We start from the raw sequence: 22,281 nt of genomic DNA, 5'->3' as shown, positions 1-22,281 counted from the left end.
TGCCATGCACATGTAATTTATATCTTACAACTCTTAGGAAGAAAATAGATGATGTTTTTGATAACACAAAACTTGCTGAGAGATTTGACAACTTAGAAAAAATTTAAATCAGTTAGCTAGTTTGTACAAAAACCATCAAGTCTCACCGATTTAAGTCCTGCCTTATGTAGGCTTTTTCAGATACTTTCCCTTCTCACTTTTATTATTTTTGGAAAAAAATTTTAAAGATTTTATTCATTCATTTGAGAGAGAGTGTGCATGCACATGAGTAGAGGGTGGGGCAGAAGGAGAGGGTGAGGGACAAGATCTCCCCCACTAAGCATGGAGTCCAACGCAGGGCTCAATCCCAGGACTCCCAGAGGACTCTGAGGTCAGGACCCCACCTGGAGTCAGATGCTTAACCAGCTGAGCTGCCCAGGTGCCCCTCCCTTCTCAGCTTTAGAATTTCTTTCCCCAGACTATTTCTACTGTGCTTTTTTCATAATGTGCTCTTTTTTCCTAGCCACATTTTTGCTCCAAACTAGCAATTACCCCCATAAATTCTTGCAGTTTCTCTAGGTTTATTAACAGAATTTTAAAAGTAACTTAGCCTTGTCTGCCTTTACCTGTTAGAGAGTCCAACCCATTTTCTTTATAATTCTTAGAAAAAATTCAAGATCTAGGATTACTGTCATCACCTTCATAATTCTTTTATTCTTGAGTATTGATTACATACCAGATGCTATGCTGAGTACCCTTGGTATATAATCTTTGATTTTCACAGTAACCCTACAAAGCTTAGTATAATTATCTTCATTTTACAAATGAGAATACTGAGTCTAAGATTGAATAAGCACATGGTCCCACCTAGTTACTAGCAGAGCTGGAATATGAACCAAGCTCTCTGTCTTCTTAGGCTATGAATTTTCCATAGACCCTGATACCTTCCTTCCTGTGTTCTACCCTTCCCACCCTAGTCAATGCTTTTATAAAATAATGGAAATTTTGGAGATTCTCCATCTATTTGTCTTAAACAGACAAAGACATTTTGTTTAGTACTTGTATGACATAAATACATACCATATCTTGAAATGTGATACACCATTGAATTCCCTTTTGAAAAATTAATGACTTCATGTCAAAAATATATATTATTCATGTTTTAAGAGATAGGTTTTTTTAAAGTTTTATTTATTTAAGTAATCTCTACACCCAGTGTGAGGCTTGAACTCATGACCTAGAGATCAAGAGTCGCATGCTCTTCTGACTAAGCCAGCCAAATACCCCTTAAGAGATCATTTTTAAGTGATCAAACCCTGTAATAATGATTCATACTTAGGAGTGCAATAAATTCTGTAACTAAGCACCTGACACTCTAAGAAAATCTGAGAATCCTATTTGGGATATTATAAATGTATAGTATATACTTAGTTGTACTCAGTATGGCTTAGTTGCACAATGCTTGTGCTTCCTTTATAAATAACTCTATGTTCTTCTTTCTGATATAATTTTCTATACTATAGTAGTACATTGCTAGTAACTAACTTATGTCTATAAAAAGTGACACCAGATGAGCAAATTCTTAGTTTATCTGAGTTGATCTCAGTAGCTATGAGTCTTTGGTTTTCACTTCAAATCTATGGATAAGCATAAGTGGTCTGTTAACAGGAGTTTTTTTTTTTCCCTGTCTTTGATTTCATTGCATTTATATCATTGACCTTTGCTTCAAAAAGCATTCAACAGTCTTTAACAGAGGGAGACCATGAAAGGGGGTGTTGTAAAGGCTTTATTCTGTAAAAGAAGTCACACAGGCAGAGCTTTATATTTGCTGAGTGATTTAATTCTTATACACGCAGAAGCTGGCGATGGGCCATGAGTAACATGGAGAACAGTACTAGCGTAGTCTCACTGCAACTTTCCCACTCTCTGCTATATTTAAAAAGAGAGAGAGAGAGAGAGAGAAAGCACCTCCTTTCCTGTGTTTTAAAATTGACCCAGGGAAAGTGAAACATGGTATCTAGACTAGTCAATCGCTTTATCAGGATTCATAAAGCCACTCATGGGGTTTTTATTTTTACATCAACAACTAAGGAACATATTCTCCAGGGAAAAAGATGCCTGCTTAAATAAGTCTTCTGAGTATGCAGAGCAGAATTATGGAGGGAAAGTCCACTTACAGGAATAGCAACTACTTTGAGAACATGGTTTATGATTATGAGATGTTATGAAGTGATTAGCTATTCCAAGATAATATCATTTTCTTGTAGGTTGGTGAGTTCGGCAAACACTGCCATTAAAAGTAACTGTTAGATTATTCGGTAAACAGAAGAATTATCTATAGAGAAATGAGGAGCAAGCATATTTTGATTAACATTTTAAAAGCCTTAGAAATTGGCTAATAAAATGTTGTTAGCAATTCTTTGGAAGGCAATTTTATCCTTTATAATTTTCTGACAGTTGAGTGAGACTTAGGCTGACTAGTTCCTTCTTGTTGAGTAATTACATTCCTGAACTTCATATTTGATGAATACAGATTTGCTTTGCTAGCTCTTTAAGTACCTTGGGGTATTTTTGTGTAAGACTATGTAAGCGTATATGTGTTTGGATTTTTTCCATTTGTTTTATTTTTTTGTGAAGTTACTTAAGAGATGTACTTAGTAATGTACATTTCTTTGCATGTTTAAAATCAAGGCTCATCTTCTTCACTATGATCAGTACAAATTTTAACTAAGCTTTAAGCATCAAAATATTTCGCCTTACATCTCTGGGAACCTTGGACTTTTGCTAGGCTGCAGTTTCTCTTCAAGCACTGAGAACTCTTAGCTTTTGTTAAGGAAGACCTGATACTTAGTGGCAGTGAGAAAGAGACCACTTTTCTTAGGTGGAGTTTATTCTGGGCAAGGCAGAAACAGCTCACTGGGGTGGGCACCTAAATAAATGGTGAGTTGTGGTACTTGGAATCTACAGAGTGACTCTTGATACCCAAGTAGGTATCAAGTTGTTTGGCATGCAAATTTCTTATGCAAATTTAGATTCAGATTTAGGGAGCAGTAGGTAACATGGTATAATAGGAAAAGTCTGGCTTTGTATAAATCAGCCTGACTTACTAGGTGTGGACAATAACTTTAACCTCTCTGATGTCCTTCAACAGTAAAACGAGGATTAGAACTTCACCTATTAGGGTTATTTTGAGGATTAGAGAGTATATCTATATTTATTGACATCATTCTCAGTAAGTGATGGCTCATTATTTTTATCATCATATTCAGCAGCAGCAACAGCAGCACTCCTGCTCAGATGGCTCTGTTTTTACATTTTCTGTAAGACTACTTGTTAGTCAAGCAATTGCATAACCTAATATACTAGACAGCTTTAAGATAGGAATACATAGGGCTATGGGTAGCTTCTCAGGACACAAGACTTTGAAACATATAAAGCATATATTATTTACATAAGCCTGGTTTCCTTTCCCTTCTGGACTTGCTTTGTTTGAGTAAAAATATATTCCATGTCAAACTGTTTTTCTACTTTTCTACTCCTTTTGATATAGCCTGGGATAGTGCAGAGAACTGTAAGTGGAAGAGAGAAGTAAACTTTGACTCTAGCTGCTCTAAATAGTTTTTAGGGCTGAAGGATGAAAGCCTCATTATTTAGCCCAAGGGATGCTGATGAAAAAGAAAGGCATTATCTCAGAAAAGAAAGAAAGAAAAAAGAAAAAAAAAGAAAAGAAAATCCTTAGATTTATATACTACAAGTAGAATACACAGGATTCAAAGTTGCTTTACTTGCATTCTGCAGAGTTAAACTGAAAATTCCAGTACCTCTCAAATTTGGAACTTCTGGTTTTATTATAGAAATAAGAATATGAGGATTAGAAGGGGATTTAACTGATATGTGTAAGAGCTGTGTAAGTATGAATAATTTGAGCTTGATTTCTTGAACTAAAATTATCAGTCCCATGGGGGCTCATTATAAGGAGCTGAATCTCTAAAAAACATTATATTGAGAAGCAATTTTACCTTAAAAGTTTTCCATCCAATATGACTGGTGCCAAGATATGCTCAGGTGAAGTCTAAAAATTTTAGGTTCAGAATAAGCATATAAAGAAGAGTCACATTGTTAAATAAGTTTCTCTTTCTTTCTATTTTTAAAGATTTTATTTTTAAGTAATCTCTATACCCAACATGGGCTTGAACCTACAACCCCCAAACCAAAGGTCATATGTTCTACTGACCGAGCCAGTGCTGACTACTCTTATTTTTCTTACTTCAGATTTTAGACTCCTTTTTGGGCTGACAGTCTAGACTTTTGTATGGATTTAAGCCAGAAAGCAAGAGAAGTCCCCCTTACAGTCATATTTACTGAATTATGAATTCTAGTTTAATTGCCAGAAATATAATTTTAATATAACCTGGACCTAAAGTAGAAAATTATATCATTTTCAGCATCTAAATGAATATGAATTGACATATTTATTAAGATCTTTGCCTTCATATTCTTTAGCTAGAAGCTAGTTGGGTGAAGACAAGGTGGAGTTTCTTCTCTTCTCTATATTGGGTAGGGTGGATGCTGATGGAACTGTGGAATAATCTAGGGGTGAGATGCAATAATGGTACCAGTTCTATGCTCCATTGTTTAGCAAACAAAGATTTCTAAGCACTGGGATTTATGTTCTCCATGGCTCCTTTATCAATTATTTTAAACTACATTAGTGCAGAGGGTTAAATTGTCACAAATGATTAGTGTTAGTGTGTCAATTGAATGTATATACTCATGAAGTTGATCAACTTCCAATTCAAACGAAATCATAATAATCCTAATAGTTAGAATCTAGTTGAAACTATTTCTACATTAAGATAACCTAGGATGGGATGTTAGGTAACAAAACTTTCAAACTCATTTATTTTGTTCGTTGTCTTTGCTTTTATTTGCAGTTCTGGGAAATGCCAGTGCAAAGTGGGTGTCACCGGCTCTACATGTGATCGATGCCAAGATGGATATTATGACTTTAGTAAGAGTGGCTGCTTGCCCTGCCGATGTAATAATCGGTCTGCCAGTTGTGATGCCCTCACAGGTACACACTTTCTTTAACTTTGTTATGTAATTAGTCTCTTGTTCTTTTCATAAATTTAAAAAATCATATTAGTTGGAGAACTATGGAAGCAAAGAAGACGATATGAACTAAAATTCCGGAAAGGGTAGAACTCTTCCCAAGTCAGTGGATGACCATTAGCCATTTTATTTCCAGAGGACATTTGCTGATTCTGGTCATAGGCTAAAGAGCAGATTTAGCCCAAGCAAGAAATTCTTGTGGAAAGAGATACAAGAAGAATTTTTGGCAGTTGTTTGGGACTTGTATGATGGATTAGAACCTAGAGGAGCCCTAAACACAAGGCCAGTTTTCCCACAGGACATTAGTTGATTGTGTAAGAGATGAGAGGCTGACCCAAAAGGTATAAAGAAGACTCTAGGTCTTTCATTCTTAGGAGACAAAATCCCTTTAGAAAGAGAGAAGCCCTGTTACCATATACCACCATCTCTCTTTCAAGACATTACCAGGTTCTAAAGTATGTGGAGTGGGACCTGGTGTGAAACCACCAAAAGGCAGTACTGAGTCTGTTGTAGTCTCTCAGAGCTGAGGAGACTCAGGATGCTAGGCTCTCGGTCAAAAGCATTAGAAGGCCAGGACCAAGAAATAATGCCGAACCATAGGTGAACTGGCTCATACTAAAATTGCAACCCATCTTCAACCCATCTCAATTTCAAATTGGATTTAGGTTATTCTCTCATTATATCTGCCTAACAGAGAAAAAAGCAGTCATCTATGGCTCTTTTATACACTGTATCTGGCATTAAAAAAAAATACTAGACAATGCTGAGGAGGGAAAATATGACCAATAATAAAGAGAAAAAAGAAACAATGGAAGCAGACCCACAGATGATCCGGATGTTAGAGTTAGCAAACAATACTTTTAAAATAACTAAAATTAATGTTTTAAGAAAATAGAGGAAAACCCAGAAAATAGGTAAAAGAGGCAAATTTCAAGAGAATTGGAATCTATAAAAAATCAAAAAGTCAGTCTATAACTGAAAAATACAGCATCTGAAATGAATAACTCATTGCATAGGTTTAACAAAAGATTATTCACAGTGAAGATAAGGTGAGCCAACCTGAATTCAGCTCAGTTAAAAATATCCAACTAACGCACAGAGGGAAAAAATGCAATGGAAAGAAAGAGCAGGAAGGAACATGTGGGACACATCCAAAAAGACTAACATAAATGTAATTGGAGACTCAGAAAGAAAGGAGAGAGAGATCGGGGCAGAAGCAAAATTTGAAGAGATAATGACCAAGAATTTTCCAAACTGGTGAAAGACATCAGCCCATCAATTCCGAAATCTTAGCAAACCCCAGGCAGTAAAACAAAACAAAACAAAACCACAAAGAAAACCATATTGAGGCAAACTATAAAGACAATGAGTTCTTCCAATGGTCAGGTTTCCTAAATATAAGGAATAGAAGTTCTTCTTTGGAAATCTTGTTTTTTCCCAACAGAAAAATCAGGACAAACTAGTCTGACAAGTACAAGTATTTTTATGAGAGCAGGGTAGAGTACTTGAAATTGAAAGTACCCTGGAAAGCATTTGAAATTCTTCATTTTTCTCCTCTAGTCCATGGTGAAACAAATTAATTAGGGAGAAATTGTGTTATTTTTTTCTGTTATGTGATCTGGTCCCTGGCTACTTACTGGTTCTCTCTTATGCTATTCTTTTTCTCAACTGCCTGTGATCCAGTCATACTGGCTTCTATCTCTTAAACAAGCTAAGTTTCCTTGTCCTAAGGTTTACATACATGATCTTTCCTCTGCCTAGAACGGTCTTTCTAATATACCTCTACCCCACAGTCAGCCCCTTTGCCTTATCATTTTTCCTTAAGGCCTTCAGTTAAAGTTTACTACATTGGAAAGCAGTTCCTGATACTCCAGGCTGAATGACAGTCCCCAATTATACACTGGCATACGCACTTGTATTTTTTGTTACAATACCTATCATAGTTTATAATTATGTATGTATTTGTGATTTTGAGTCATGTGTGGCGTACTCACTACATTGTAAGTTCCATGAGGACAGGGGCAATATCAGTTTTGTTCATCATTGTACAGAGTCTCTAGCATGGCGCTTGGCACGTAGTCAGTACTCAAATATTTATTAGGTGAATAGTGCGTAGGTGAACAAACAAATGAATGGAAAAACACGCAGCGGAAAGATAAATTTCAGTCCTGTTTAAGCACAGGAATGCTTCATCATACTGAGTTGATTTACATTTTTCCCTAGGTCTTATTCAGTAAGAAGGTGGTCTACTCTGCGGGCTCTCACTACTAGTTTTGCTTGCAGCAATGAGGTAGCTGTCTTTAATGTCAAGTAACTCCCAACCTGTCCTTGCTCAAGATAATTTAAGGCAAAAGATATCCTTTCCATGGTTATGACTTCTAAAAGCAGCTAATAATAAGAGAAATAAACGGTTTCTCTGTTTGGAAATATAAAAGTGGAACTCAACATGAAGGGATGCAAGTACTTAATTTAAACCTGCAAGCTTAATATATAATCAGCCTTTCCTTTTGTCTCAAAGATTTGTTTCCAACAGCGCTGTGATACGACTGCCCTCTGGTGGCCACTTACTATGTTTTCACAGTCCTTACGTTTCCCTTTTCTAGTCTTTTTCTAGATCTTGTGTTTTAGATGAACCAGATTTTAAAGTAACCTTTTTGTGATAAAATATACTGGGGAAAAACACTTTGGAAAATGGTTCCACAATGTGTATTGCAATCTTCAGAATATCTCCTTGAACCAGTAATTTTGTTTCCAGAAATCTGAGGAAATAATTCTAAATTCATAAAAAGCTTTGTGTTCAAAGAAGCTTACTAAAGTGGTAGTTATAATTCTAAAAATTAGAATTATAATTCTAAAAATTATACAACCCTATTTCTATTAACAGAGAATGAAGCCAATTATGTTACCTAGGCAGTTAAGAGCACAGCAAGTGCAATCTTGTCTTTACTTTGGCCAAATTGCGTAGCCGGTTTCTTCACGTAGAAATGCAGTTAATAACAGTAACTGTAATGATTCAGTGCAATATTATTTATAAAATCTTTAATACAGTACCTGGCTTATTATGAGTAATCAATAAATAGCAACTATTAGGTTGTCATTAAAATTTTTTAAAGAGTGGTGTATATAACAACATGAGAGGGTGAAAAAAGCAGGGTGTGAAATGACATGGCCATATAGTTAGACTCTTTGAAAAGCAAAACTTAAACTTCTATACATAAGGAAAGTTTTCCAGGAAAAGTATTCAAAATCTTAGTGACATATTTCTTATGGTGATTTTTTTTTTCTTCTACTCTCCTGTATTTTCTAGATTTTCTTTATTGAGTATATATTTACTTTAAAATGGAGGTGGGGAGGCTATTATTTTTACAAACTAGAACTTTATGTTCACGTGGTGTATTTCTTTTCTTTCTTTCTTTCTTTCTTTTTTTTTTTTTTTTTTTAGAAGATTTATTTATTTTTGTCCTCTTGGGGCACCTGGGTGGCTCAGTTGGTTAAGCTTCCCGCTCTTGGTTTCGGTTCAGGTTATGTTCTTAGGATCCTGGGATCAAGACCTGTGTCGCTCTCCATGCTCAGTGGGGAATATACTTAAAGATTCTTTCCCTCTCCCTCTGCACCTCCCCATACCATGTGTGCTTTCTCTCTCTCTTCCTCTTTCTCTCTAAAATAAATAAATAAATCTTACATGTTTGTCTTCTCCATTTATACTGTCCCCTAAGTTATCTCATTCAGTCCCCTGGATTTAATTTAAAATGCCATCTACGTCTGTGCTCACTACCAGATTTATATTTCTCCCTTGATCTTTACACTCAAAGATCTAATAGTACATCGGACATCTTCGTCTGAAGCCTCAACTGGCATCAAAACCCCAAGATATCCAAAACAATTCTTTATTTTACCCTGTAGACCAAGCCTGCCTTACTCCTCGTGTTCTTCATTTTGGTGACTGACACCATTCAGCCAGTTGCGCAGTCCAAAGTCTAGAAGTCATATTTGGTTCCTTTCTTTTATTCACTGCAAATAACCAATCCATTGGCAAGTTCTGTCAGCCCAGCACTCAAAATACACCGTGAATCTGACCACTGTTTATGACCTTTGTTACAGTCATCCTTGTCCAAGCCCCTGTCATCTCTGAACTACTGTGACACTCTCTGATCTTATGTTATCTCTCTGCCTCCTCTCTTGTCTTCTCACGCCAGAGCTCCACCCACCACAGTCCAGTCTCCACAGAACAAGCAGAGTGATCTTTTTAAAATGTAAAACCACATCATGTCATTCCTGTGCTTAAACCCTTGGATGGCTTCCTGTCCCTCCTGGAGTAAAATTCAGACTTCTTTCTATAGCCCGCATGACTTTACATTTTGTGGCCCCGCCTTTCTTTCCGACCTTATCTTCTATTACTCTCCCTTGTTCACTTGCACTTGGCTTTCTCTCTTTTTGACAGTTAAAATTTGCCTTCTCCTCTATAGGGAGGATCAGGCATTTCTTCCCAAAACAAAGCAAATTGCTGTATTTCCGACAGGTTTATATATAAACTATGAAATGACAAAATAAATAAGGACAAGTCTTTTTACAGGTGGCGATTTATGTTTTCAAAGTGTTGCATTGAATTTGGTTGGAAAGGAGCCCCACATTCTTTTCTTTGACTGGTTGTCTTCCTGGTTACCCCTACCAGGTTGGTTTGCTGCCTAGCCAGCGAGCATGAGATCATCTTCAGGAAACACTCACTTCTTTTTTTTCTTTCTTTCTTTTTTTTTTAAATTGATAATCCGCTCCTTTGGCCATCTTTCAACAAAGAGAATGTGAATTTTAAGACAGTGTTATTGTATTTTGGGAGGTTGCCGGCAAAGTATAATAAAATTAAACTTCAGCTAAATTTTACATATCTTTTATCATAAAAGAGAGACCCTCAGCTTTTAGATTTTAATGGGAACTTAGATTTCATCCAGTGCAGCTTTCTTAGTTTATAGATGAGGAAATTGAAACATAAAGAGAAAGTATTTGTCTTATGGAATAGTTTTTCACTCTTTGAAATACTCATGTTACATTAAATCATTAGCCCAAGAATTATCCCACTTTTTAGATTAGAAAAATGAGAGTCAGAGAAGCTACTTCCTGAAGGTCTCATACTGGTAAAAGGTTCCATTGGGAGTGGAACTCAGATCTGACATTAAAAACCAGGTTCCTTATGCCCTCTTGCCTCCTCAAGAGGAACTATAAGCTGTTAGAAAGGCAAATCCATCCTACGGGATGTGGGTTTGAAAGGATATGATCTTTATTGTTATTATAAAAACATTTCCTCCAAGTTTCTCATGAAATGTTTTAAACTTGCTTGCATTCTTAAAATATTTTTATAATATGCATGTGATAGTTTATAGTATATTAGCTTTGTAATCAGGAAAAAAAATCAAGACAGCAACAAAAAAAGGATACATGCAGACCAGATGCTGGAAAATTAGAGGGGAGAAACCGAAAGGACTGTTGCCCTCACAGCTACTGTTAGCACTCTGCTATATTTATGTCTATCTGTCGTAACTTATTAATTTTTTTTCTCTGTGGCTGTGTTCCAGGTGCATACTTTTTTTGAAGCAGTGTCGAGTAATGAGTCTTATTATTAGACTTGTTTTCATCTTACCTTTTGAGTAAAGTTTTCATCTTTCCTTTTGAGACAATTTATTTACCACATAGGGTTATTTTTTTCCTCATTGACTTCTCATTGTAGGGAATGGCATAAAACAAACAGAAATAAATTCTTCTGGAAAAATGTTTAATTGTTAAAAATTTTATAATTTCTAAAAAAATTTATATTCTAATATAAATGGTTTAAGAGACCAGAATGATATTGTCATAAGCGCCAAGGCTTGATATTTTATCTAAAATAGTAAAAAGCCCCCAAACAATAAGCATGTAAGCCCAATAGCATGATAGAAGCAAGATATTAACAGTATATGTATTTATCATTTTTAAATATATTTTTTAAAGATTTTATTTATTTATTTGTCAGACAGATCACAAGTAGGCAGAGAGGCCGGCAGAGAGAGAGAGAGGAGGAAGCAGGCTCCCTGTTCAGCAGAGAGCCCGATGAGGGGCTCGATCCCAGGACCCTAGGATCATGACCTGAGCCCAAGGCAGAGGCTTAACCGACTGAGCCATCCAGGTGCCCCTATTTATCATTTTTAAATAAGAATAGTGATAGGACCTGTTCTTGCCCCATTAGTCACATGCAAATGGCATGTTATGGGAACACATCTTTCCTCAAACATCCATATTCTGTCAGAGGACTATTAACATATTTTGAAAGTTCAGGACTTTATCAGAACTTGTTTTCTTAAAAATTATTTCTGTTGCACATTTTTAATAAGGGGCAAGCAGGTGGCCACATTTTATACATAATGCAGGTTTTGATTTTTCCTAACTGCAGAACGCTTTAAACATTTCAGATTATCTTATCTGTTGGGGCGCCTGATTTTGGCTCAGGTCATGATCTCAGGGTTGTGAGATGGAGCCCTGTGTTGGGCTCCTTGCTGGGCATGGAACCTGCTTAAGATTCTCTCTCTCCCTTTCCCTCCACCTCTCCTCCTTCTTCCCTCAACAAACAACAAATGAAAGATTATGTTATTTGTAGAGCCAAAATCTGCCGTTTGCAGTTTCCTAGTATGTATTTTTTAGCTATTTTTATTGTCGCAAACATACATAGCTGAAGGGGAATCAGGATATAAGATCTGGAAAGATATCAGTGCCTCATGTGTTTGTCACCATATGAGAATATACTACCACTTTGTTATATATGTGAAAATTATCATTAACACTAGCAGGCCTTAAAAAGTTATATGACTGGACACCTGGCCGGCTCAGCCAGCAGAGCAGGCGACTCTCAATCTTGGGGTCATGAGTTCAGGCACCTTGTTGGGTGTAGAGATACTTAGAAATAAAATCTTAAAAACATTGTATGATTGAAAGCAACATTTGCATGCAAGTTTGATTCAGTTCAAAGTTAATTGTTTAGGTAATAAGCTTTAGAACCTGTCTTTCCCCATCTGTTCATAAAGTTTGGGGGAATTCTGTTGTAGTCACTTAAGAATTTAGATGGGCCATGTGTGTTAATAACATTGTCATTATTTGGTTTTTCAAATTTTGATCCAGTTGTCAGACATTTTATTTCACAACCTCAGTCTCTCTCTCCTTTTTTTGTAAATATTTTACTCATAATGAAAAGAAATCAAATACAACTGTTTATGAATAGTTTGAGTATTGAATGGTTTTTGGCTTATGTGAATTTTTATTGTCTTAGATTTCTATGTCATATTTTCTCACTTATTCCTATAATGGCAGTTGGAATAGTCCCTGTGCATCTTTGTGGCCCCTTACAGAAGGGCTGTTAATTACACTATACTTTTTCATCTTCTGTTTTCAGACACTGTGCTGCTTCAGTGCCAGGACAATATCTTTACTAATACGGTACCATATGAGGATTACTACAGAATACATCACTTTGCTGTTACTCCTTCCTTTTCATTTTCTCTACTAATATTTTTTTTAAGATTTTATTTTTTTATTTGACAAAGAGCGAGATCACAAGTAGGCAGAGAGGCAGGCAGAGAGAGAGGAGGAAGCAGGCTCCCTGCGGAGCAGAGAGCCTGATGCGGGGCTTGATTCCAGGACCCTGAGATCATGACCTGAGCCCAGGGCAATGGTTTAACCCACTGTGCCACCCAGCTGCCCCATTTTCTTTTTTTAAGTTTTTATTTCCTTTTTTTTTTTTAGTAATCTCTACACTCAGCATGGGGCTCAAACTTATGACCCCGAGATTAAGAGTCCCATGTTCCACAGACTGAGACAGCCAGGCACTCCTATTAATTAATTGTTTTTACTTTGATCTTGAATTTTTAAAATATAAAAATTTATGGAGAATAAAATAACACATACTCATATACCTACATCTAGAATTAATAAATATTAACATTTTGGTATTTTGCTTAATATTTATACATATTATATATAGTTATATATTTGAAATAGCAAATTTGAAATACAATTGGAGTCCTCTCTTTTTTTCCTTAGTTTTGTTTTTCTCCTTCTCTCCACAAAGATAAGCAGAATATAAAATTCCTTTATACCTCCTCAATCCACATTTAATTTTTACTGCATATCATATGTATGTATCCATTTACCTAGTATATTCTGTATCCATTTGCTTAGTATTGTTTAATATTTTTTTTAATTTATTTATTTGACAGAAAGAGATCACAAGTAGGCAGAGAGACAGGCAGAGAGACAGGAGGAAACAGGCTCCCCACCAAGCAGCGATCCCGATGCAGGGCTATATCCCAGGACCCTGGGATCATGACCTGAGTTGAAGGCAGAGGCTTTAACCCACTGAGCTACCCAGGCACCCCAGTATGTTTTTTAAAATTTTACATGATAAAGAAGTACTCTCCATCTGTTTTTTATCATTCTGTAATTGGCTTTTTTCAACCAACATCACTTTCAAGATTCATTCATATTCATACATATAGGTCTAGTTCACTTATTTAACTATAGTATCCAAACTATGAAAATAGTATGTCATTTATTCTTTTTTTTTAAGTTCTTTAGATTGTTTTTATTTTTAACTTGCAAATAGTTGACCTGCTTTCCATATGTTGTCAACCATCAACCCAGGCTTAGTGCTCTCTACTCATGTAACCAGACTTTCCCTAGAGTTTACAATCTGAAAGGGGACACAGACCTCACAGACGTGGCCAATGTAGAAATAAGATGGGGTAGAAACTGAACTCTATCTAATTCCTGTCAGATCACTTCTTCCGGTGAACTCTTAAGGTCTTTTGGTCACAGGAATAATTTATTTACAGTTATTGTGCTTTCAGAGTAAATCTTAACTTCTTAAAATAATTTGCTTCTTTTAGGTGCTTGTTTAAACTGCCAGGAAAATAGCAAAGGGGATCACTGTGAAGAATGCAAAGAAGGTTTTTATCTGAGTCCTGGTGCCACGAAAGAGTGTCTTCGCTGCCCTTGTTCAGCAGTGACATCGACAGGCAGCTGTGTCCTAAGTAAGGCCTTCCTCGAATTATTCATTTTGAGAGGAAAAACCAGGCCATCAGCTATCAGTTCCTCTCAAGTGTGTTGAAAAATGAAGTTCTGGGTAAAGAGGAGTGAGAATAGGGTGAGAGAGGGTGAGAGGCGTTATAGAAACAGCAAAGGTTTTTCTTTCTAGGGATTTGCAGCCAAATCCAAATACCTATATGAAATGAGACTTGAGAGAGAGATGAGGAAGTTTTGTTAGAGTCATGTTTATTCCATCTGTCAGGACTAAAAAAGCAATTAAAAAATCATGAGTATCTCATCATTACAATTATTCGTATTCCTTATGTAAGCATATTTCTTCTGTTCTCTACCTGGGTGGGCCCCCATCATTTTTACAATAAACTGGATAGTTAAGAATTAAGAAATAAGCTACAGATCATTAGTCTCTTTACGTTTGAGAGGAGATAGTAGGGAGGGTTTAAAAACCATTTTGAGGACTAGCAGTTTTTTGCATTTTTAACTGGAGCTTGGGACTGTGCTGAATTACTTTGGTGTTCTCTCACTTTTAGAATTGGGTAAATTGGAACCTGAGTGTGTCCAGTGTAAAGATGGTTACACAGGCCAGAACTGCAACATGTGTGAAAATGGCTACTACAATTCTGACAGCATCTGCACCCAGTGCCAGTGTCATGGCCACGTAGACCCAATGACAACTCCAAAGATCTGTAAGCCCGAGAGCGGTGAATGCATCAACTGCCTCCATAACACCACTGGGTTTTGGTGTGAGAACTGCCTCGAAGGCTATGTCCGAGACCTGGAGGGAAATTGCATCAAGAAAGGTAAAACTTCACCTAAGGTGGTACATTTAATATCTAAGCCTAGCAATGAAAATTTCAGGACACCTACCTTTAGCTTTATAAAACCTTCCAATCCCACCAGAGGAGTTTTCTGGAAATAGATTTTGATAGATATTTGCCCAAAGGGATCTCCTTCTATTCTTGCTGCTCCCCTGCTGCTCCAAAGTCAACTCCAGAAATCTGAGGCCCACGACAAAGTCATTGCAGGGTTCCCACATTTTCTCTTCATCTATTTTCATTTTTATGTTAATAATTTAAAAGTCCTATCATTTCTTTTATCCTTTCCTTCCTATATTCTCATCACTCCCAGGGACGATCAAAGGTCTTTGGAAGTAGGGACCTATAATCTGGTCAGAAGTTCCAGCTGAGAAACAAGAGTCCACCGTGGCTTCTGCCCTCACTTTGGGCTTGAGTTTTCCCATGGATGGTGAAGGAAAGAGGAAAGAGTAATAATATTCCTTTTGACTTTTAAAAGAAAAAGTTACTCATATGGCAAAATGTTTCTTGCAGTTAAGGTCCATAAAGGTTTAGATAAAAATTGATGATTAGAGATTCAGGATGAGTTAGAGATATCCAAGCTTTATTGGGTCACAGAGCGATTAGACCATGCTCTTCTAGAAACCACTCTTTGATATCCTGACAGATGCTGAATACTGGGCTGATGATCTGTGGCAAGTGTCATCCCTCTGCCATTTTCTTGATATCCTTACTCTGTTGTGATCAAGGCTAAGAGACAGAGCTAGAATGCTGTCACTAGCCTGGAGGACTAGTGACATTTGGAGGCATGCTTCATTTATACTTAGCTGATAGGATCATGGTGATTTTTTTTTTTTAGTTACTAGATAATGTAAAAAAAAAATACCTTTTTTGGCAACAAATTAATGTGTCTGACTGTGGTGATGAATTAGAATGACAACAGCAGCATTTTATCGAGTGCCTAGGATGCGCTGAGCCCTGGGAACGTTCTTTGCAGTAACGCTCCATAGCACACTGTCTCAGCTAAACCTCCCAGGAACTCTGCAAAGTAGGTACTATCATTCCCATTTTACAGATGAGAAGCCTCAGTGTTAACAAGATTCACTTACTCATCTATAGTCACACAGATCTACTTGATTCCAAAGCCTTTTTTGGGTATTTCTACTGTACTGTGTCACAGTAGCACTTTAATTATGAAATCATCCATGATCTACACGAAGGAAGGATTACTACACATATGATTAAAGGAAAGCTGTGTTTTCTCTTGGCTGACATCAACTTTGGACATTTAAATTGTGTTTTTCAGAAGTGACTAGAAATACAATTTTCTTTATTCCATTTTTGCCTCTTTTGAAGAGAATTTCACCCTTATGAAATGCCATCAGACATGTTGAACTTTTTAGTTCAAATGATTGCCTTTTCATCCCTGTCACTTTTACCCAAGTGACTCAGGACTCAATAATGATGTATTTAATGTTTGCAGGAATCTCTGTGAATCTGTCCAAGAATCAAGAAGGATAGGAAACTCCAACATCAGAATTTTCCCAAAGATTTAATATTATACATTATGGAGAACAGCCATAGAATGTAATAATCTAGCTTTCTAGACCTTGATTCTTTTCACTATATTTCTTTAAAAATTATCTTTAACTCGCATTACCTTAAAGCAGAATATCATGTCAACATCCCATACCAACTTCCACTCCCATGTGTATTTCTTTTATTGTTTCTTAAAACTAGATAAGTTTGTCTTTTACATTTCATTCTCTGTTTTTATTTTCAGAAGTTATTGTTCCAACACCTGAAGGTTCTACCATTTTGGTTTCCAATGCCTCTTTGACCACATCAGTGCCCACCCCTGTTATAAATAGTACATTTACCCCCACAACCCTGCAGACTATCTTTTCAGTAAGCTCTGCTGAAAACAGCACGTCAGCGTTAGCTGACGTCTCATGGACTCAGTTTAACATCATCATCTTGACAGTCATCATCATTGTGGTGGTGCTGCTGATGGGCTTTGTGGGGGCCGTCTATATGTACCGGGAGTACCAAAACCGGAAACTCAATGCCCCCTTTTGGACCATCGAGCTAAAAGAAGACAATATCAGTTTCAGCAGCTACCATGACAGCATTCCCAATGCAGATGTGTCAGGACTCTTGGAAGATGATGGTAATGAAGTGGCTCCCAACGGGCAACTGACCCTGACGACTCCCATACATAACTACAAAGCCTAAGGAGCGAGAACCATTGTCTGGATGGTTAGAACACAGGGCTCACTAAGACTGCATCAGCTCCTAGGCCAGACAAGGCCTGGGGAGAGTTTGCAAATGCATAGAGAGCATCTGAAATTTTCAGGTACAAATTTGTAATGCACTTAGCCCATTACTCTTAATTTCCCCCATGAAGATCTGAAGCAGTCACTGTCAATAAGGACTTGTAGTAAAGTATATTTTTGTACCAAACTGCATGGGAGTAGAGAAAGGCTGAATCCCGCAGTGAAGCCCACATCTACTTTGACCTCTGAATGGACTCCCGGGGAAGTGTTCACTAAACCAGCGGAAACAGGATGGAAGTGGAGAGGGAAGGACTGCCCGAAGACTTCATCTCCATTCCCGAGACACCTTTTTTAAAAAGGAGAGTCAGGGATGATATTCCTTTTACTGTGCTAAAAGACATTACCGAAGAAAGTTTAATGTCTGGGCCATGTCACAATAAACAATCTCAATTGTTTCTAAAATAAGGACAGAAGAGTCTCAAGAAGATCTTTAGAAAGGCTGATTTTTCCTTCCTAAATTCTTGCTCGATGACAGGATCAAAGCACAGGATAAACTTCTAATGATAGAAAAATGAAGGCAACATCTGGGAGCAGGAAGCTGATGGTCCTCCTTAGGGCTCAGTGTAAATGGTAAATTGTCTAAAAATAAGGACTCTTCCTGCCTCTAGAAAAATAAGGTGTATATAGTTAATGTAGCATATCTGGTCAACATTGTATTTGTATCTATTTGTAAAAAAAATCATGTCATATTTTATCATCTAGAATTTATTTGTACAGCAGTTAATGGTGTTGTAAAAAGAAAATACGGGATTGGTTAAAATAGCATAACATAGATGGCAATATTGCTAGAGCTGGGACTCTGGTGACCATCAGTCATTTTTAGTCCCTCTTTGGACACTGTTGAAATTTATAAGAGGTTGAATGTTTCTAACTTTTCTTTCCCTTTCTCAGTCTCAAAGTAGAGTTATATGTTCTCTGACTTACTATAGATACAAGCAATAGATTTTTAAGTCATTGATAGTGAAGCTGGGACAGAGACTGCACTCTCCAAAGGACTCCCCCGATTAAATGTTAACCAGTCTGCATATTTTACATAGATTAATGTAGAACATATCCTCATGAAAAAAGAAAGTCTCTAAATGTAAAAGATAGTCTTCCAAAGGAATTAGAAATATTTTAGTTCCAGAAGAAAAGCCATCCTATCACTTGGAATCCCCTGTTTCCACGCCTGTGAAATATTTATATTCTTCCTCCATCCTTCTCCAAAAAATACCTTCTACATTTGAAAGCTTATCACCCAGATGCCAGGTACACACCAGATGAGGTGTGTACCATGTTCCTACAGAGCTACAGTTCTGCTATCTTCTTGTCCAGTTAGAGGGTAGTTCTGGAGGTGGGTGGGTACAGTTACATCCTTGCTTTTAGACATGGTTTTTCCCTAGAGGCCACGTACTGTAGCTCTCATCTGTTATGATACTGACTGTAGGTTAAGCAAGCCAGGACAAACAGCAAGAAGTCAAAGGCGATATTTATTAGGAACATCAAACTGTCAAATGGTTAGAAAAAAAGCAAAGATTTATTAGATCAGACCTAGGAAATCCAAGTTGACTGCCTTGCCCAACTCCCCCCGAGAAAAACCTGGAATTTGGTCATCCCTCAATAGGACACCCCTAAGTTTTCTCAGGTTTTAGAGATGATGTTCTGGAGGAAGAACAGACAGATAATGGACTTCTGGTAACCGGGGGTGCTCTGAATATTTGGCCATTGCTCATGAGAGTAGAGGTTAGTGACATTACATTATATTAAAATCTGTGAATGTTGCTAGAACCCTTAGCAGTTCACAAAGCACCTTTCTATATATGTGTCCTCTGTTCCTCACCATAGCCCTCTGAGGAAGTAATTATTGTCCCCATTTTATAGATGAGGTTAAATGTCTTGTTCAAGGCTATACTGTATGTCATTATCAGGCTTGGGATCAGGCCTCCTAACTGAAGCACATGTTTTCTCAAGTATATGCCAATGCAGAAACCACCTAGCCACAGACAAAGAAGGCTGGGGGGAAGAGTCCTGTCTGTGACTGTTTCTAACTTCTGTGGTACAGTCCACGACCATACAGCTGGGAAGGATATTGTGAAAAGGACACAGGAGGATTACTATCTGAAGCTAGTATTGGTGATAAGAAAACAGAACTACCAGTTTGTCCTTCATTAAGGTGAACTAATCCTCGCAAGCAACAGGGGGGATATGTGCTTTCCCCAGCAGCTGCCACCTATGCACGTACAGACTGGGCACTGCACAATTCCAAGAACTGTGTAAACTGACACACCTGCCTCTCTCCCAGATTGCTGACCCCCACCCCCACAACATGACGGATTGGGGTGGTAAAGAAAAAACATTTGTTAAGTAGAAGCTAACCCAATAGAGAAAGCATGACTGTTTGTCAGGGTCTAAGCGCCAAAACCAAATAGTCCAGATTCTGGCCATATAGAGATTTTTTTTTGGAAACAGACCTTAAGAGATATTGCAAACATTGAATCACAAGAAATGTTAACCTCTAAGTACTTATTAACAGCTCCTAGGTCATGTTCTTAATTCTTTCCAGAAAAAAAAAAATTAAGATCTTAAAATTTGTTTTAAACAATATTCTTTAGTATCCCTGCTTTTTGCTGGGGGAAATAATTTTCCTGTAGAATTTAAATCAATCATGAAGTGATCTACCAGCAAAATCAGGCTAGGAAACTAGTAGGCAATATGAATTACACAATATTCATTCCTCTGAAAGCAGGATCCCCATGAACTATGGCGTTCAGCACCGGGATCCCACCTCTCCTTTAGAGAGATAATATTGGAAGAATTTTTAAATAAGGATGAGAGATGTGTTTATTTTCAAATAAGGCGAGTGTGAATCTTATTGATAAATGACAGATACTGCTATTAGGTGATAATTATATCTTCATTCATTCATTTTCATAAACCTTGACTCATTTCTAACAGATGCCCTAGGTAGTGTTGTTATATCTATGTCTATCCTCTCTTCTTTTCCTCTCCTTCCCTGCACCGTCAAGCTCCCCGGTGTCTTTTATCAATGGAATTTCTCCAGGTATAGAGAAAAATGATAATAAAAACTAAAGCTCACTTGTACAAGGTCCTATGGATTTGATGTGTTTCAACTCTTAGGGGCATCTGCATTTGAAGAGAGAACAGAGCAGATATGGGTGGGAAGAGAGAGATTGGGGCGGGGGAGGATTTGTCCAAGTGTCTGATTACATGGCTGCTCTCTAGCCCTAACATCCCCCAGAAAATTGGTCAGTGAAGCAATACTCAGTTCCCCACTCGTTCATTTCAGTCAGCCAGTGCCTTCTGGACATTTAGCCCTTCTCGTGCTGTTTTGGAGGCAGAGAGCTAAAGCAATACATCTTCCTAAGAGCCTCAGTTGGGACAAGGTTATTAGATTATTCACCTCGGTCCTCTGTTTTTTGTAGGACACACGGTGAACATAACAGCACTGATAATGAACATTCCCTAGTTCTTATACTTTGAGGTGTGTGGGTACGAGTTGAATCTTTGCATCAAGGAAAGCTCTCTGACAGAAAGTTCAGAGAAGAAAAAAGAGACCCAGTGTAACCTGTCAGAGCTAGGAAAACATTTATGGCCTCATCTGCAAAGAACTTTTGGTCTGTTATGATCTTGGACAGGATGGGGTTTGAGAACTAACAGGAGTTTGCTGTGTGCAGGGGAGTGACGGAAGGTTAGCGACAATTTTCCTCTTTAAACTGAGCCAGTGACTGTGCTGAGGGAAAGGTAGGAAGAGCGCACTGGTTCATCCGAAGATGTCCAACAACGTCAAATGGACTGAAGGTTACGGATTGTTAAGGTGGCAGCGGTTGAATGATGCTTTTCCAAAGGCAGCTGGGAGTCTCTCTTACTTGTTCCTTCTGCATATGCAATCACTGCAGCGCGGGGTGACCACGTGAGCCACGTTAGCCCAGAGCCCGTGATCCGCAGCTGAGTTCTCATGCTAGCCACACGCACTCTGTCCCGCATTACATGTCATCCCGAGTGATTAGGGAATGTTTCTGAAACATTAAACTCATCTGTATGTCACTAAAATTCTAACACAGATTTTAAAAACGTGTCTCCTACCTATGCTGTACTAGGCTTCATGATGCATTTCTAAATTTGTGTATGATTTGAATATATGAAAAGAATTTATACAAGAGTGTTATTTAAAATTATTAAAAAAATAAATGTATATAATTTGTACCTATTGTAGATTTGTTGCTTTACTTTTTTCTTTTTTAATGTGGTCAGAGTTGTTGGAAGTATGTGAGTATATGTCACAGAGCATTTATTTTCAAACCACTTCATGAAAATCTTTGAGCCCTTCATTTATTGACCATACTTTTTGTTTTAGCTTCCTTTGAATAATGTTTTTCCACTTAGGAAAAAAAAGTGCTGTAAGATTCCCCCTCTTAGAACAAAACAAAACACCCTGAAGGGGGGAAAAAAAAAAGCATTTATTAGCCTAAATCCTTGTTTGTGCTTTTGCCTGTCCCCTGTGAGATTCACTGGGATTTCCATGAAAATTTTAAAGAAAAAACTTGTTCCTTTTGAATTTCTTTTTTCATACATATGAAAAATTTCCTTCCTTTAGGATAAATCTAATGGGAACCATGTTCTATGTGTTTGTTAGACCTGCAATGAGAGTACATCTTTTTATTATTTTGAGATACCCCTGAAGATCCTGTATTTTGACAAAGCTCACTGGTGCTTAATGGGATGCCATCCGGAGATCCAAGGGGTACTCTGAAAAAAAAAAAAAAAAAAAAAGACAAAAAAGAAACACTAAGTCTGGCCTTCCTTCATGCTGAGACCTTTATAAACTTGGGTTGGCTTATTCAACTTCAGTCAGTAGATATTTAAACTTCAAAACCCTGTTTTTCCTTTCCTAGTCACACAAGAAAACAAGTCATAGTACTCTATAATCCCACCTCGTATTTTTATACAAGTGGTTCTATACATGTAGGTCTCAATGTATATGATTTGGGTATAATTTTGAG

At 37.3% G+C, this 22,281-nt stretch overlaps 1 protein-coding gene across 1 annotated transcript in view; it reads left to right on the top strand.

Moving 5' to 3' along the window:
- Nucleotides 1–21,484, top strand: part of MEGF9 (multiple EGF like domains 9) — an 83,262-nt gene extending 61,778 nt beyond the window's left edge. Inside the window, exons 3-6 of the mRNA XM_082694519.1 lie at nt 4,914–5,053; nt 13,995–14,138; nt 14,682–14,951; nt 16,729–21,484. Coding sequence (XP_082550645.1) covers nt 4,914–5,053; nt 13,995–14,138; nt 14,682–14,951; nt 16,729–17,180 — 1,006 coding nt within the window. The 3' untranslated portion in view covers nt 17,181–21,484. The remainder of the gene's footprint in view (nt 1–4,913; nt 5,054–13,994; nt 14,139–14,681; nt 14,952–16,728) is intronic.
- The last annotated feature ends 797 nt before the right edge of the window (nt 21,485–22,281 follow it).

This window comes from Mustela nivalis (assembly GCF_964662115.1).
Source record: "Mustela nivalis genome assembly, chromosome: 13".
NCBI classification, from domain to species: Eukaryota; Metazoa; Chordata; class Mammalia; order Carnivora; family Mustelidae; genus Mustela; species Mustela nivalis.
The sequence above is the reverse complement of the archived record's forward strand: the minus strand, read 5'-3'. Positions and strand labels throughout refer to the sequence as shown.